The sequence below is a fragment of the Schistocerca gregaria genome, chromosome 1 (assembly GCF_023897955.1).
Source record: "Schistocerca gregaria isolate iqSchGreg1 chromosome 1, iqSchGreg1.2, whole genome shotgun sequence".
Lineage (NCBI taxonomy): Eukaryota > Metazoa > Arthropoda > Insecta > Orthoptera > Acrididae > Schistocerca > Schistocerca gregaria.
Window position 1 is genome coordinate 673,378,261 of NC_064920.1, and position 17,148 is coordinate 673,395,408.

The following is a 17,148-nucleotide window of genomic DNA, read 5'->3' on the forward strand; positions in this document are numbered from 1 at the left end:
GTTGACGGACTTTGAGCGAGGGCGTATAGTGGGCATGCGGGAGGCTGGGTGGACGTACCGCCGAATTGCTCAACACGTGGGGCGTGAGGTCTCCACAGTACATCGATGTTGTCGCCAGTGGTCGGCGGAAGGTGCACGTGCCCGTCGACCTGGGACCGGACCGCAGCGCCGCACGAATTCACGCCAAGACCGTAGGATCCTACGCAGTGCCGTAGGGGACCGCACCGCCACTTCGCAGCAAATTAGGGACACTGTTGCTCTTGGGGTATCGGCGAGGACCATTCGCAACCATCTCTATGAAGCTGGGCTACGGTCCCGCACACTGTTAGGCCGTCTTCCACTCACGCCCCAACATCGTGCAGCCCGCCTCCAGTGGTGTCACGACAGGCGTGAATGGAGGGACGAATGGAGACGTGTCGTCTTCAGCGATGAGAGTCGCTTCTGCCTTGGTGCCAATGATGGTTGTATGCGTGTTTGGCGCCGTGCAGGTGAGCGCCACAATCAGGACTGCATACGACCGAGGCACACAGGGCCAACACCCGGCATCATGGTGTGGGGAGCGATCTCCTACACCGGCCGTACACCTCTGGTGATCGTCGAGGGGACACTGAATAGAGCATGGTACATCCAAACCGTCATCGAACCCATCGTTCTACCATTCCTAGACCGGCAAGGGAACTTGCTGTTCCAACAGGACAATGCACGTCCGCATGTATCCCGTGCCACCCAACGTGCTCTAGAAGGTGTAAGTCAACTACCCTGGCCAGCAAGATCTCCGGATCTGTCCCCCATTGAGCATGTCTGGGACTGGATGAAGCGTCGTCTCACGCGGTCTGCACGTCCAGCACGAACGCTGGTCCAACTGAGGCGCCAGGTGGAAATGGCATGGCAAGCCGTTCCACAGGACTACATCCAGCATCTCTACGATCGTCTCCATGGGAGAATAGCAGCCTGCATTGCTGCGAAAGGTGGATATACACTGTACTAGTGCCGACATTGTGCATGCTCTGTTGCCTGTGTCTATGTGCCTGTGGTTCTGTCAGTGTGATCATGTGATGTATCTGACCCCAGGAATGTGTCAATAAAGTTTCCCCTTCCTGGGACAATGAATTCACGGTGTTCTTATTTCAATTTCCAGGAGTGTATATGTGTACCAAATTTGGCTGAAATCCACCCAAGAGATTGAGATGAGATGCTGGGACAGACATACACACTGCTGCTATATATTCATTCACCTTTCTTCATGATATTAACATGACATTTGCCCTGGAGAATCATATTACGTTTACCTCCAAAACCCATCTTAGTAAATCTGGTACAGAAAAAAGATGACTGGGAAGAGAGCTTTTAATTATACCTTAAAGAGGATTAAAGGAACCAACTATGGAAGATACCAACAACCAGTTCAGACTTTCATGTCATGCAGTGGTTAGTCCAACATTGTGGATTTTTTTATGTCTACTAAATGTCGTAGAACTCCACTGCAGACAGTGCGGTTAGCTATTCTGTACAATCATCTATACTTGAAGACTGACTGACAGCCATGTGACTAACTTAACTTGATGTATCTGCTGGCACACCATCAGCATAAGGACTCATGGCATCACAACTTATCAGATTAAAAAGTACTCACATCTGGATTGAGATGGCTGTGAGCCAAGATATGTTAAGGTTTAGCACCATTTGCTAGCAGTGGCTGCTCATTACAATCTCAGCCCAGATCTGGGTGTTTCTATTCTTTTAACCTGCAGCTCATGGTCTAGTGGCTAGCATTGCTACTTCTGGATCCTGGGTTCGATTCTCGGCTGGGTTGGGGATTTTCTCTGCCTGGGGATTGGGTGTTTGTGTTGCCATCTTCATTCCATCACCATTCATGAGAGTTGCTAGAGTGGTCTGTGTATAGATTGGGAATGTGTACAGATTGGGAATGTGTACAGGTGCTGATGACTGTGCAGTTGAGCACCACAAACCAATCATTGTCATCATCATCATCATCATCTATTCTTTTATTGAGCCAATATAAAAAGTTGTAAAAAGAATTTGGTTTCTAAAGTCCATATTATTGTCTTTTTAGCTAAATTTTGTGTATGAAGGCAGGACCATGAATTAGCTGAGCATATTCTTCATGGCCCAACTGCCTGAGTTTCATTAGTCAGCTCCCTCAGTTCATCCAAACCAGAATACCAATGTCTGAGGAACTTGCTTGTGGTAGCAGGACTTCCAACAATCCTACCAATGATGTATGAGCCTGATAGGGCCTGAAGAACTGGTTGAGATACATAAAAAGTGCTAAACTTCAGCAGAGCTATAGTCACAGTATTTTCTTTCCAGACCTGAGTCTTTGAGCCTAAGATCAATATGAACAGTTCATGTTCCAATTGTGTGTTGATGCAGCCCTCGTACTTCCAATCAGTACTGTAATTTGGCAGTCAGTCAATTCATGTGTCACTCTAATACATTTAGTTCAGAGTGTAGAAGACTTCGCATCACCAAACATTCAGGTTGGTAAAAAGTCCATCCACATTGGTCTCTATAAGATGATCCATAAAGATTGGTTATCTTATGGATTTGTCTGAACATTTGTATTGGATCCTGTTGAGTCTCCTGATTGTAACTAATATATGGAGTCATATTCTGCAACTGGAAATATAGATTATGATATTTTATTTAAAAATTGGTGTCTCTCTTAAGAGTTGGGTGCATTTTGTATGGTTTTTCAGTGGATATGTGGAATTTCATTTTTGCTACGTGTAGATGGTGTCAGCCCAAATGAATACTGCTCATCACATTTTTCATTTGACATCCAGTGTGGATGGAAAGCGTTGGTTTGTTTCCCATTGCAAACAAAATTTTTTTAAAGCAAAATTTTACATTCACATTCAACAGATATTTGTTTTATCAGTATGTTTTAAAAGGGATGTTAAAAGAAGATGAATGACCAGTACTCCAGTAATAATGCCACTGCCCTGGCCTGTGTTGTCTGCTATCGCTGCTCAGTTGCTGCCTGAGTGCTGGTTATTCTTTGTGTACTTTCTGTCCTTGTTAATACATATTTATAACAATGAGACCACACTAGATTAATTTGGGACCACTCTGTCAAATAACCACATAAAATTCCATTTTAGCAAACAATCACAGAGGAAAACTGAAATGTTTCTAGTGTTGCTTTTCATTGTGGCTGTCTGTGACTCTATGCCTCCTCTGTATGGTGAGTAACAATCAAGATTTCCCATGTCATTGATAATTTATACCAACATTGATTTAACCTGTGTGAATATACTTGTTGTTGTTGTGGTCTTCAGTCCTGAGACTGGTTCAATGCAGCTCTCCATGTTACTCTATCCTGTGCAAGCTTCTTCATCTCCCAGTACTTACTGCAACCTACATTCTTCTGAACCTGCTTTGTGTATTCATCTCTTGATCTCCCTCTACGATTTGTACCCTCCACACTGCCCTCCAATGCTAAATTTGTAATCCCTTGATGCCTCAGAACATGTCCAACCAACCGGTCCCTTCTTCTTGTCAAGTTGTGCCACAAACTCTTCTCCCCAATTCTATTCAATACCTCCACATTAGTTATGTGATCTACCCATCTAATCATCAGCATTGTTTTGTAGCACCACATTTCGAAAGCTTCTATTCTCTTCTTGTCCAAACTATTTATTGTCCACATTTCACTTCCATACATAGCTACACTCCATACAAATACTTTCAGAAACGGCTTCCTGACGCTTAAATCTATACTCAATGTTAACAAATTTCTCTTCTTCAGAAATGCTTTTCTTGCCATTGCCAGTCTACATTTTATATCTTCTCTACTTCGACCATCATCAGTTATTTTTCTCCCCAAATAGCAAAACTCCTTTACTACTTTAAGTGTGTCATTTCCTAATCTAATTCCCTCAGCATCAACTGACTTAATTTGACTACATTCCATTATCCTTGTTTTGCTTTTGTTGATGTTCATCTTATATCCTCCTTTCAAGACACTGTTCATTCGATTCAACTGCTCTTCCAGGTCCTTTGCTGTCTGTGACAGAATTACCATGTCATCGGTGAACCTCAAAGTTTTTATTTCTTCTCCATGGATTATATACCTACTCCAAATTTTTCTTTTGTTTCCTTTACTGCTTGCTCAATATACAGATTGAATAACATTGGGGAGAGACTACAACCCTGTCTCACTCCCTTCTCAACCACTGCTTCCCTTTCATCTCCCTCGACTCTTATAACTGCCATCGGGTTTCTGTACAAATTGTAAATAGCCTTTCACTCCCTGTATTTCACCCCTGCCACCTTTAGAATTTGAAAGAGAGTATTGCAGTCAACATTGTCAAAAGCTTTCTCTAAGTCTACAAATACTAGAAACATAGGTTTGCCTTTCTTTAATCCTTCTTCTAATATAAGTCGTAAGGTCAGGATTGCCTCACCTGTTCCAACACCTCTACGGAATCCAAACTGATCCTCCCCAGTCGACCTCCACCAGTTCCTCCATTCGTCTGTAAAGAATTCACGTTAGTATTTTGCAGCTGTGGCTTATTAAACTGATGGTTCGGTAATTTTCACATCTGTCAACACCTGCTTTCTTTGGGATTGGAATTATTATATTCTTCTTGAAGTCAGAGGGTATTTAGCTTGTCTCATACATCTTGCTCACCAGATGGTAGAGTTTTGTCAGGACTGGGTCTCCCAAGGCTGTCAGTAGTTCTAATGGAATGTTGTCTACTCCTGGGCCCTTGTTTCGACTCAGGTCTTTCAGTGCTCTGTCAAACTCTTCATGCAGTATTGTATCTCCCATTTCGTCTTCATCTACATTTTCTTCCATTTCCAGAACATTGTCCTCAACTACGGCACCCTTGTATAGACCCTCTATGCACTCCTTCCACCTTTCTGCTTTCCCTTCTTTGCTTAGAACTGGGTTTCCATCTGAGCTCTTGATATTCATACAACTTATTCTCCTTTCTCCAAAGCTCTCTTTAATTTTCCTGTAGGCTGTATCCACCTTACCCCTAGTGAGATCAGCCTCTACATCCTTACATTTGTCCTCCAGCCATCCCTGCTTAGCTATTTTGCACTTCCTGTTGATTTCATTTTTGAGACATTTGTATTCTTTTTTGCCTGCTTCATTTTCTGCATTTTTATATTTTCTGCTTTCATCAATTAAATTCAGTATTTCTTCTGTTACCCAAGGATTTCTACTAGCCCTCGTCTTTTTACCTACTTGATCCTCTGCTGCCTTCACTACTTCATCCCTCAGAGCTACCCATTCTTCTTCTTCTGTATTTCTTTCCCCCATTTGTGACAATTGTTCCCTTACGCTCTCCCTGAAACTCTATACAGCCTCTGGTTTAATCATTTTGTCTAGATCCCATCTCCTTAAATTCCCACCTTTTTGCAGTTTCTTCAGTTTTAATCTACATGTCATAACCAACAGATTATGGTCAGAGTCCACATCTGCCCCTAGAAATGTCGTACAATTTAATACCTGGTTCCTAAATCTCTGTCTTACCATTATATAATCTAGCTCAGGGCTTCTGAGTGTGTGGTCCGCAGACCCCTTAGTGGTCCGCTGGCTCTTTCTAGGGGGTCCGCGGCCATTTCACTAAAACGTGTAAAATAATGAGTAAAATTATTTAATAAAAATGTGAAAATCAATTTCATCACTATTTTTTTTCATGTGAAAAACGTGTGTACTTTTACTTCAGGTAGTATTCCCAGGCAGCCTTTGCGGTTCCTAAGTGAGAACGCATACACAGTTTAGTGCCGGAGAATGCGGCTTATCTGATCAACTGTTTCGCAACAATACGGGGGTCGTTTGTGTGCCGGCTCATGGTGCTAGATGCGTTGAAACCTTTTATGCATGCGCGGAGCGAGCTTTGTCGACCAATCACAGCACTCGCTGGCACGTATGCGGCCCCAGGCATCATTAAATGTTAAACTTGCTTTGTCAGTGCACTACCTATTTCATAAGTCGATTTTTGACCAGTTTATTACTTCTAACATGGATCGGTGGCTGAAGTCAGGATCATTGAAGAAGGGTGCAGTTTCTCCATCGCCTTCACAACAAGGGAAGTTTCCAGTTGAGATGAATGAGTAGGGAGGACAGCCAAAGGAAGAGCAATCACAAGAAGCTCCACAGTCGGATTTATTATGTGAAAACGCTGCAAGTACTCCATTGGTTGCAAAATCTTGTGGAAGTGGAATAACCAAGAAGCGTAAGTACAATAAAAGCTATTTAGAAATGGACTATATGGAGACAAAGGAGGGTAAAGCTCAAGGTGTAATTTGTGTATGAGTCCTTCCGGACAGTTCAATGGTTCCAGTTAAATTGTGCTGTCATTTTGAAGATACTCACCCGGATTTCCAGGCAAAAGACATTGAATTTTTCAAAAGGAAGAGTGCTGAACTAGTTGCTTCTCGACATTGCATGAAAACTCATCTAAAAATAATTAATGAAAATTCATTAAAAGCTTCTTTTTTGGTTAGCTATCGAGTAGTAAGAACAGGCAAGGCTCATAACATTGAAGAAAATCTCATAAAACCGTGTGTTAATGATATTGTTTCTTGCACGCTAGACAAAAAGGCAGTAAAGCTTTTATCTTTGGTGCCATTATCAAAAAATACTGTCAAGAGAAGTATTGTTGACATGTCAAATGATGTGAAAGACACTCTGGTTTCTTGCATCCAACACAATTCATTTTCTCTGCACATAGATGAATCCACTGATGTTGCAGGATTAGCAATTTTATTGGCTTTTGTCCGTTATGAATATTCTGGTTGTTGAGCTTCACCCTCCATTGTCTCCATAAAATCCATTTCTAAATAGCTTTCATTGTACTTACGCTTCTTGGTTATTCCACTTTCACAAGATATTGCAACCAATGGAGTACTTGTAGCGTTTTCGCATAATAAATCCGACTGTCGAGCTTCTTGTGATTGTTCTTCTTTTGACCGTCCTCCTGTTGCGCAGACCACTACCTGCCAACACAACAGTTGGTGAAATATTCTGTCTATTGGATGATTTTTTAAGGATTAACGAAGTTTCATGGTCTAATTGCATAGATGTGTGCACAAATGGTGCAAAAGCTATGACGGGTCCTAGAGTTGGAGCAATAATGAAAATAAAAGAAAACGCCAAGAATTGCAGCAGTAGTCACTGTGCTCTCCACAGATACACTATAGCTACGAAACAAATGCCTGTTTCGTTCAAGAAAGTTTTAGACGAATCCATTCTTATCATTAACTACATAAAATCAAGGCCGTTGAAGTCAAGACTTTTCACAATACTGTGTGAAGATATGGGAAGCCTTCATCATTCCCTGCTTCTCCCTACAGAAGTTAGGTGGCTCTCACGTGGGAATTCACTCTCTCGGTTGTACGAATTAAGATTGGAAGTCTCAGCTTTCCTTTTGGAGCATAACACCAAATTAACAGACCTTGTTAATGACGAAAATTATCAGTGTATACTAGCCTATTTGTCATATACACTCCTGGAAATTGAAATAAGAACACCGTGAATTCATTGTCCCAGGAAGGGGAAACTTTATTGAGACATTCCTGGGGTCAGATACACCACATGATCACACTGACAGAACCACAGGCACATACACACAGGCAACAGAGCATGCACAATGTTGGCACTAGTACAGTGTGTATCCACCTTTCGCAGCAATGCAGGCTGCTATTTTCCCATGGAGACGATTGTAGAGATGCTGGATGTAGTCCTGTGGAACGGCTTGCCATGCCATTTCCACCTGGCGCCTCAGTTGGACCAGCGTTCGTGCTGGACGTGCAGACCGCGTGAGACGACGCTTCATCCAGTCCCAAACATGCTCAATGAGGGACAGATCCGGAGATCTTGCTGGCCAGGGTAGTTGACTTACACATTCTAGAGCACGTTGGGTGGCACGGGATACATGCGAACGTGCATTGTCTTGTTGGAACAGCAAGTTCCCTTGTCGGTCTAGGAATGGTAGAACGATGGGTTCGATGACGGTCTGGATGTACCGTGCACTATTCAGTGTCCCCTCGACGATCACCAGAGGTGTACGGCCAGTGTAGGAGATCACTCCCCACACCATGATGCCGGGTGTTGGCCCTGTGTGCCTCGGTCGTATGCAGTCCTGATTGTGGCGCTCACCTGCACGGCGCCAAACACGCATACAACCATCATTGGCACCAAGGCAGAAGCGACTCTCATCACTGAAGACGACACGTCTCCATTCGTCCCTCCATTCACGCCTGTCGCGACACCACTGGAGGCGGGCTGCACGATGTTGGGGCGTGAGCAGAAGACGGCCTAACGGTGTGCGGGACCGTAGCCCAGCTTCATGGAGACGGTTGCGAATGGCCCTCGCCGATACCCCAGGAGCAACAGTGTCCCTAATTTGCTGCGAAGTGGCGGTGTGGTCCCCTATGGCACTGCGTAGGATCCTACGGTCTTGGCGTGCATCCGTGCGTCGCTGCGGTCCGGTCCCAGGTCGACGGGCACGTGCACCTTCCGCCGACCACTGGCGACAACATTGATGTACTGTGGAGACCTCACGCCTCACGTGTTGAGCAATTCGGCGGTACGTCCACCCGGCCTCCCACATGCCCACTATACGCCCTCGCTCAAAGTCCGTCAACTGCACATACGGTTCACGTCCACACTGTCGCGGCATGCTACCAGTGTTAAAGACTGCGATGGAGCTCCGTGTGCCATGGCAAACTGGCTGACACTGACGGCAGCGGTGCACAAATGCTGCGCAGCTAGCGCCATTCGACGGCCAACACTACGGTTCCTGGTGTGTCCGCTGTGCCGTGCGTGTGATCATTGCTTGTACAGCCCTCTCGCAGTGTCCGGAGCAAGTATGGTGGGTCTGAACAACGGTGTCAATGTGTTCTTATTTTCATTTCCAGGAGTGTATTTTCTCCAATATGAATGAAATGCATATTTCACTCCAAGGGCAAAGTGAAACAAAGGGCACTGCTATCAACAAAGTTTGAGCATTCAAGAGGAAAATCAATTTTTGGGCTGAGAGTGTCAAGGAGGGGGATGTCGAGTGTTTTCCTCCTCTCAAGGAGTTTTTGAAAAACAAAACATTGGTGCTTGGGAAGAATTTGTTTCATCAAATCTTGGAACATCTCCGAAGCTTGATGTCATTTTGGAGCATTATTTCCCAACAGCTGAAGATGAGAAGCTGCAGAAATACGAATGGGTGGTCAACCCATTTACTGTGTTCAAAAAGCCAAACATTCTATCATCAAATGAATATGAGTTGTTGATAGAAATTGCCACAGACCCTACCTTGAAATCAAGTTTTGACATTGACGGCTACTCACACTTTTGGATCCGTCTAGATAACAAGAAATACTACCCCATTGTTGAATAGGCAAAAGTGTACTTCTTCCGTTTGCCACAACATACATGTGTGAATCTGGATTCTCGATCTATGCTGCCCACAAAACTAAATACCGAAGCTGTCTAGATGCAGAACCAGACATCCATCCAAAATTGTGTCAGCAGAAGCACCCTCAACCATCACATTAGTATTCCATTATTATTCCTACAGACTCATCTACAGGAAAGAAGAAGGCATTTTTCTTTGTAGATGCTGAGTGAACGTACCTGAACTATAACTCTGTAGGAATTTTGTTTCTGTCTTCTATCATTTACAAAATAATTTTTAATTGAATTCTGTACAAAATAATTGTTAATTGATATTTTTGTTAAGAAAATTAAAATGATCTCTAAAGCTAATTTCTTTTCTTTATAATTTATTCCGTCCTCTCAGTTAAAAATATGGCCTGCCTATACTTCAATTACAATTACTTGCTATTACTCTGACACTGTATTGTGGCGATTGGCTGCGAGTGTAAACAAATGAGGACTTTTCACGTGCCACCTTGTGAAAGGTAAACCGCCTCTGCCAGAATTCGTTTCTTTGGTAAAAAAAGTCTTACGTTCTGTGAAATGCTTTGTCTTCTTATATAGAAATAAGAGAGTCTGTTTGTTTGTTTTCCTAATTTGTTTACAGTCGAAGCTGACTGCCACGATATAGTGTCCAAGTAGTAGTTGAAGTTGTCAGCTGTGGCTAAACTGTTGCCACGCCGCCTGCCAGTTGTCAGCTACCAACTGACAGTACACTGTTGCAACGCCGCCTGCTAGGTGCCGGCTATGGGCTGACAGCTGCCATTCAGTAGATACGCAAAGACGTAAAAATAACTAGACTTTCCGAGCTGTTTACATGGGCATGAAAATCGACTGTGGAACTGGAAAACGGCTTTATAAAAGCAGATTTACAGAATTGATTTTGAAGTGTTTACCTGACCAACCAAAAGTGGAACTGGGACATCGGCTTACGAAATCCGGTTTTGGAAACGCATGTAAACTGGGTGAATGTATTCCCACACATTGCACAACAAATGTCACAATAGTCCTTTATAGGCAATTCCTTGACCTCTTTTCTTTCGTGATGTGTTTGTATCCCGAATCATGGGTCTGCCTATTTTTTTCACAGCCGCGCGGAATGGCCACGCAGTCTAAGGCGCCATGTCATTGTGGATTGCGCGGCCTCTCCTGCTGGAGGTTCGAGTCCTCCCTCAGGCATGTATGTGTGTGTGTGTGTGTGTGTGTGTGTGTGTGTGTGTGTGTGTGTGTGTGTGTTTTGTCCTTAGCAGAAGTTAAACTTAGGTTAATAGTGTGTAAGACTAGGGACTGACGACCTGAGCAGTTAAGTCCCATAGATTTTACACACATTTGAACATTTTTCTCCAGATTTCACGAAAACAAACAAACACACACGAGCACACACACACACACACACACACACACACACACACACACACACACAACTGTTACAAAATATGCAAGGTCCTTACACAACAGTGGCCAAACAGTGAACGTGAACAAGCGGCAGCTTGTCAACAGCGAACAGTTTGGACATGACGTTGATTGCCCTTGGCGGAAGGCACCTCCAACGTGTAAAATGTCAAGTAATTTTAGTCAGGCTATAGTGTGTTGAACAAAGGGAGTAAATCCACTAGTAAGAGTCTGGATACAGTGGGAATTCAAACTGGATCGTTAATTCCACGTTGTTTTCATTCATCTCCAAACCAAAGACTATTGATAGTTCAGGGGGAGTGGGGGTCATTGGGTACATGGCACTTGCATTAAGAAGCTTTCAGTTCCTATGGGTTTCGCTCTGAAATTTAAAGTTACTGTACTCTTGACTGACTAGGGGTCCCCCATGGATTTTTGACTGAAGATGGGGTCCACCAGCTGAAAAGGTTGGGAAGCCCTGATCTATCTGACACCTTCTAGTATTCCCCGGATTCTTCCATGAGTACAACCTTCTTTTATGATTCTTGAACCAAGTGTTAGCTATGATCAAGTTATGCTCTGTGCAAAATTCTACCAGACGGCTTACTCTTTCATTTCTTTCCCCCAATCCATATTCACCTACTATGTTTCCTTCTCTCCCTTTTCCTACTCTCGAATTCCAGTCACCAATGACTATTACATTTTCGTCTCCCTTCACTACCTGAATGATTTCTTTTATCTCATCATGCATTTCATCAATTTCTTCATCATCTGCAAAGCTAGTTGGCATATAAACTTGTACTATTGTAGTAGGTGTGGGCTTCGTGTCTATCTTGGCCACAATAATGCGTTCACTATGTTGTTTGTAGTAGCTTACCTACACTCCTATTTTTTATTCATTATTAAACCTACTCCTGCATTACCCCTATTTGATTTTGTATTTATAACCCTGTATTCGCCTGACCAAAAGTCTTGTTCCTCCTGCCACTGAACTTCACTAATTCCCACTATATCTAACTTTAACCTATCCATTTCCCTTTTTAAATTTTCTAACCTACCTGCCCAATTAAGGGATCTGACATTCCACGCTCCGATCCCTAGAACGCCAGTTTTCTTTCTCCTGATAACAACATCCTCTTGAGTAGTCCCCGCCCGGAGATCCGAATGGGGGCCTATTTTACCTCCGGAATATTTTACCCAAGAGGACGCTATAATCATTTAACCATACAGTAAAGCTGCATGCCCTCGGGAAAAATTATGGCTGTAGTTTCCCCTTGCTTTCAGCCGTTCGCAGTATCAACACAGCAAGGCCAGATCAGTCAATCATTCAGACTGTTGCCCCTGCAACTACTGAAAAGGCTGCTGCCCCTCTTCAGGAACCACACGTTTGTCGGGCCTCTCAACAGATACTCATCCGTTGTGGTTGCACCTGCGGTACGGCCATCTGTATCGCTGAGGCACACAAGCCCCCCCACGAACGGCAAGGTCCATGGTTCATGGGGGGTGCATATACTCAAGAATATTATAATCACTGTTATAGCTTCTATTACACTTCAGAAGTGTAGTGTGAAGTTCAGAGTTGAAAGAGAATTCAGACAGGGAGTTACCATATGATCAATAGTACTCCCTGCAGCCATAGAGAAAGTGTCCAGATCACTAAACTGTGGCAAGAGGAGGAGGAAAGTATTTGAGTTTCCTTCATTTTGCTATTTGTCTTTAGTTCTGGAAAATATTACAAATGTAAGAACCTTTGAAAGTTTGTTTGAAAACAAACTACAATAATACTTACATAATGTACATTCAAAACATAAAATAGGAAACAGTGCAAACTGACAATGAAGTCATGAAAGCAGTCAAGAAATTTCTGTACTTTGAGCAGTTCAATGCAGTGAATGGAAAAGTGAATGAAGCAACTAGCATACTGTGTTAAATGTCAAGTTTTACTTTTGTTTCACACACGAACAACTGAAAAGACTAGTTAGAAGAGGGTTGTTCTGCTCCTATATTCCTTGTGTGTCTTTCAGCTTCGTTTCTACGCTCTCTCTTATGTTGTTACTATGAACAGTCCTTATTTGCAATTAATGTGTTCATAATCTTTAGAACTCACTAATATTGCACTACATAATTTTGTTTTCCAGAAAGAACAACAACTTGCAAGATTTCTTAATATGATGGAATTGTTAGGTGCAGCCATATTTGAAATGGGAATGTTTTGTTACTTTGCAAATAGAGTGATGGATGAAGTAAGTAACCAAAAACATAAAATTACCAATTTTTAAATAAACAATTAGTCTGTGTCACAAAAATTATTGACTTTTTTATTCATTACTTCTGACAGAGGGTGAAAGCATGTGTAGAATGATTGCAAACTCCACTGACAAAATTCTGGAATTTGTTCAGGCATATTTCTGAATATTTTGGTATATTGGACATCCCGTCTCCAGTGGCTTATTGTACAGTAATGGAGTTTCATTTGATTTCTTACCAAAATTTATTTTTGTACACATATTGTACTGAAACATATGCACAGTAGTGCAAATATTCATGGTATGTGCTGTGTTTTGTTTGCAAACAAAATTGCTCCATTTTCTCACAGCACTTGCTGTTGACAATAGTAGTGCCGACTTTATTCTCTGCTCTCAAGTTTGCATCCAGTATTATCTGGTTCTGTTTCGCATTTATTTTTGTAGCAGCATTAGTTATATGTTTAACAGAGATACACAGCAATGTGGGCAATACTGACCTTACGACTTATCTTAGAAGAAACATTAAGTAAAGACAAACCTACGTTTGTAGCATTTGTAGACTTAGAGAAAGCTTTTGACAATGTTGACTGGAATACTCTATTTCAAATTCTAAAGGTGGCAGGGATAAAATACACGGAGCGCGAAAGGCTATTTACAATTTGTACAGAAACCCGATGGCAGTTATAAGAGTCGAGGTGCATGAAAGGGAAGCAGTGGTTGGGAAGGGAGTGAGACAGGGTTGTAGCCTCTCCCCAATGTTATTCAATCTGTATATTGAGCAAGCAGTAAAGGAAACAAAAGAAAAATTCGGAGTAGGTGTTAAAATCCGTGGAGAAGAAATAAAAACTTTGAGGTTCGGCAATGACATTGTAATTCTGTCAGAGACAGCAAAGGACTTGGAAGAGCAGTTGAACGGAATGGACAGTGTCTGGAGAGGAGGATATAAGATGAACATCAACAAAAGCAAAACAAGGATAATGGAATGTAGTCGAATTAAGTTGGGTGATGCAGAGAGAATTAGATTAGGAAATCACTCACTTGAAGTAGTAAAGGAGTTTTGCTATTTCGGGAGCAAAATAACTGATGATGGTCTAAGTAGAGAGGATACAAAATGTAGACTGGCAATGGCAAGAAAAGCATTTCTGAAGAAGAGAAATTTGTTAACATCGAGTATAGATTTAAGTGTGAGGAAGTCATTTCTGAAAAAGTATTTGTATGGAGTGTAGCCATGTATGGAAGTGAAACATGGACGGTAAATAGTTTGGACAAGAAGAGAATAGAAGCTTTCTAAATGTGGTGCTACAGAAGAATGCTGAAGATTAGAAGGGTGGATCACATAACTAATGAGGAGGTATTGAATAGAATTGGGGAGAAGAGGAGATTGTGGCAGAACTTGACAAGAAGAAGGGACTGGTTGGTAGGATATGTTCTGAGGCATCAAGGGACCACAAATTTAGCATTGGAGGGCAGAGTAGAGGGTAAAAATCATAGAGGGAGACCAAGAGATGAATACACTAAGCAGATTCAGAAGGATGTATGTTGCAGTAAGTACTGGGAGATGAAGAACCTTGCACAGGATAGGGTAGCATGGAGAGCTGCATCAAACCAGTCTCAGGACTGAAGACCACAACAACAACAACAACATGGATTAAAAATAAATAAAGATAAGAGTGAAGTAATGGTATTTGGAAGAGACAAAGGGATCAACGGAGATATTACTTTGAATAGTGAACTCCTCAAAGTGGTAGACAGTTTCACTAATTTAGGTAGTGAAATATCTAGTGATGGAAGAATAACCAATGAAATTAATAGGAGGTTGCAGAAGGGAGGCAATTTCTACCAAACAATAAAGCACCTTATTTGGAATGTAGAAGTTTCAGAAGAAGCAAATTTTCTGATGTATAAGAGTTATTACTTCCCTATTGTCACCTGTGGAGGAGAAATATGGACAATGACAGAAAGGGACTGGAGCAGACTGCAAGCAGGGGAAATGAACTTTCTCAGAGGAGTTAAGGGAAAAACAAGAATGGACAGAGTAAGGAATGTAGATATTAGAAAGGACCTTAAACAAGTATGAGAGAAGAAATTGAAGAAAAGAGATTGACATGGTACGGGCAGGTTAAGAGGATGCATGGACAGAGACTTCCCAAAATTATGGTATAACTAAAGATGGATGAAAATGACCTAGAGGGGACCCAAGAACATGGTGGAAAACAGGAGTGAGAATATCTTTGGAAAGGAGAGGTGTGACCTGGCAGCAAGTGGAGGAAGAAATGTAGTGGGAGAACCGAGCCACATGGAGAGGACTCATCAGCACCCAGACCCGGCAGTAGCTGGAGTGGGATTCAGATACAACAACAACAACAACAACAACGACACTGCAATATGGATAGGTTTACTGATAAAGCTTTGGCCAATATGCACCTCGTATATGGGTTCATTGAATGTGACTGAAGATTGGCATGATGGTGCTTAAGCGAGCTGTTGCCGCAGTGATGGCAACCACATTACAACACTTTTGCGTCTGCAGCTTTTGCAATTCTTTACCAATAAATCTATACCAAATCAGTGTACCATTGGAAAGTAGAAAGAACACTGTTGGAGAAAGAAACCCAAGACAGAACCAAGCATTATTTAATGCAGGCTTGAGGATGAATAGTTACATTTGTGTTGCTGTTGTCAACAACAATTATCTTGAGTGACCTAAGCCAGTTGGGAAACAAACAGGACTCACAGTGCATGCTGACAACATTTGCACTGTTGATCTGATATTTTCAGTGCAATACAGATATCTATGAACAATGGACATTGCCAAGGTGGGCTAACTTGAAGGTCTGTACGATAAAGATAGCCACATCGTAGGTGCAACCGCATCAGATGGTTATCTGTGGAGAGATCAGACAAAAGTATGTTTCATACCATTAGTCAATGCGACTTTGCTGTGCTGGTACTGCGAACAATGAAAACCAGGGGAAACTACAACTGCTATTTTCCTTGAGGACAGGCAGCTACACTGTATGGTTTAATGATAATGGTGTTTCTCTGTGTAAAATATTCCAGTGGGAAAATATTCCTCCATTTGGATCTTGGGACAGGCACTACTGCTATGTATGTGGAAGAAATCTGCAGGCAGCAGAAGGATTCAAATAGATTACATAATCATAAGACTGAGAGTTCAAAACCAGATTTTAGACCTCAAAGATCTACATTGGAAGATGTCAATGGTCATTAGAGTTCTGATTTATGTGCACTATAGAGTATGGATAGGTTAAAGTTAGATATAGTGGGAATTAGTGAAGTTCGGTGGCAGGATGAACAAGACTTTTGGTCAGGTGACTACAGGGTTATAAACACAAAATCAAATAGGGGTAATGCAGGAGTAAGTTTAATAATGAAAAGGAAAATAGGAATGCGGGTAAGCTACTACAAACAGCATAGTCAACGCATTATTGTGGCCAAGATAGATATGAAGCCCACACCTACTACAGTAGTACAAGTTTATATGCCAACTAGCTCTGTAGATGGCGAAGAAATTGAAGAAATGTATGATGAAATAAAAGAAATTAATCAGATAGTGAAGGGAGATGAAAATTTAATAGTCATGGGCGACTGGAATTCGAGTGTAGGAAAAGGAAGAGAAGGAAATGTAGTAGGTGAATATGGATTGGGGCTAAGAAATGAAAGAGGAAGTCGCCTGGTAGAATTTTGCACAGAGCACAATTTAATCATAGCTAACACTTGGTTTAAGAATCATGAAAGAATGTTGTATACATGGAAGAACCCTGGAGATACTAAAAGGTATCAGATAGATTATATAATGGTAAGACAGAGATTTAGGAACCAGGTTTTAAATTGTAAGACATTTCCAGGGGCAGATGTGGACAATCTATTGGTTATGACCTGTAGATTAAAACTGAAGAAACTGCAAAAAGGTGGGAATTTAAGGAGATGGGACCTGGATAAACTGATTAAACCAGAGGTTCTACTGAGTTTCAGGGAGGGCGTAAGGGACCAAATGGCAGGAATGAGAGGAAGAAATACAGTAGAAGAAGAAGGGGTAGCTTTGACGGATGAAGAAGTGAAGGCAGCAGAGGATCA

General features: G+C 42.1%; 1 protein-coding gene across 4 annotated transcripts in view; it reads left to right on the forward strand.

Annotated features, from left to right (window-relative positions):
* LOC126362740 (odorant receptor Or2-like) overlaps positions 1-17,148 on the forward strand; it is a 48,721-nt gene that overhangs the window by 19,427 nt on the left and 12,146 nt on the right. For all 4 annotated transcript variants that reach the window (XM_050007906.1, XM_050007908.1, XM_050007905.1 and 1 more), the window contains exon 3: positions 12,943-13,047. In XM_050007906.1, the coding sequence (XP_049863863.1) occupies positions 12,943-13,047 (105 nt within the window). The remainder of the gene's footprint in view (positions 1-12,942; positions 13,048-17,148) is intronic.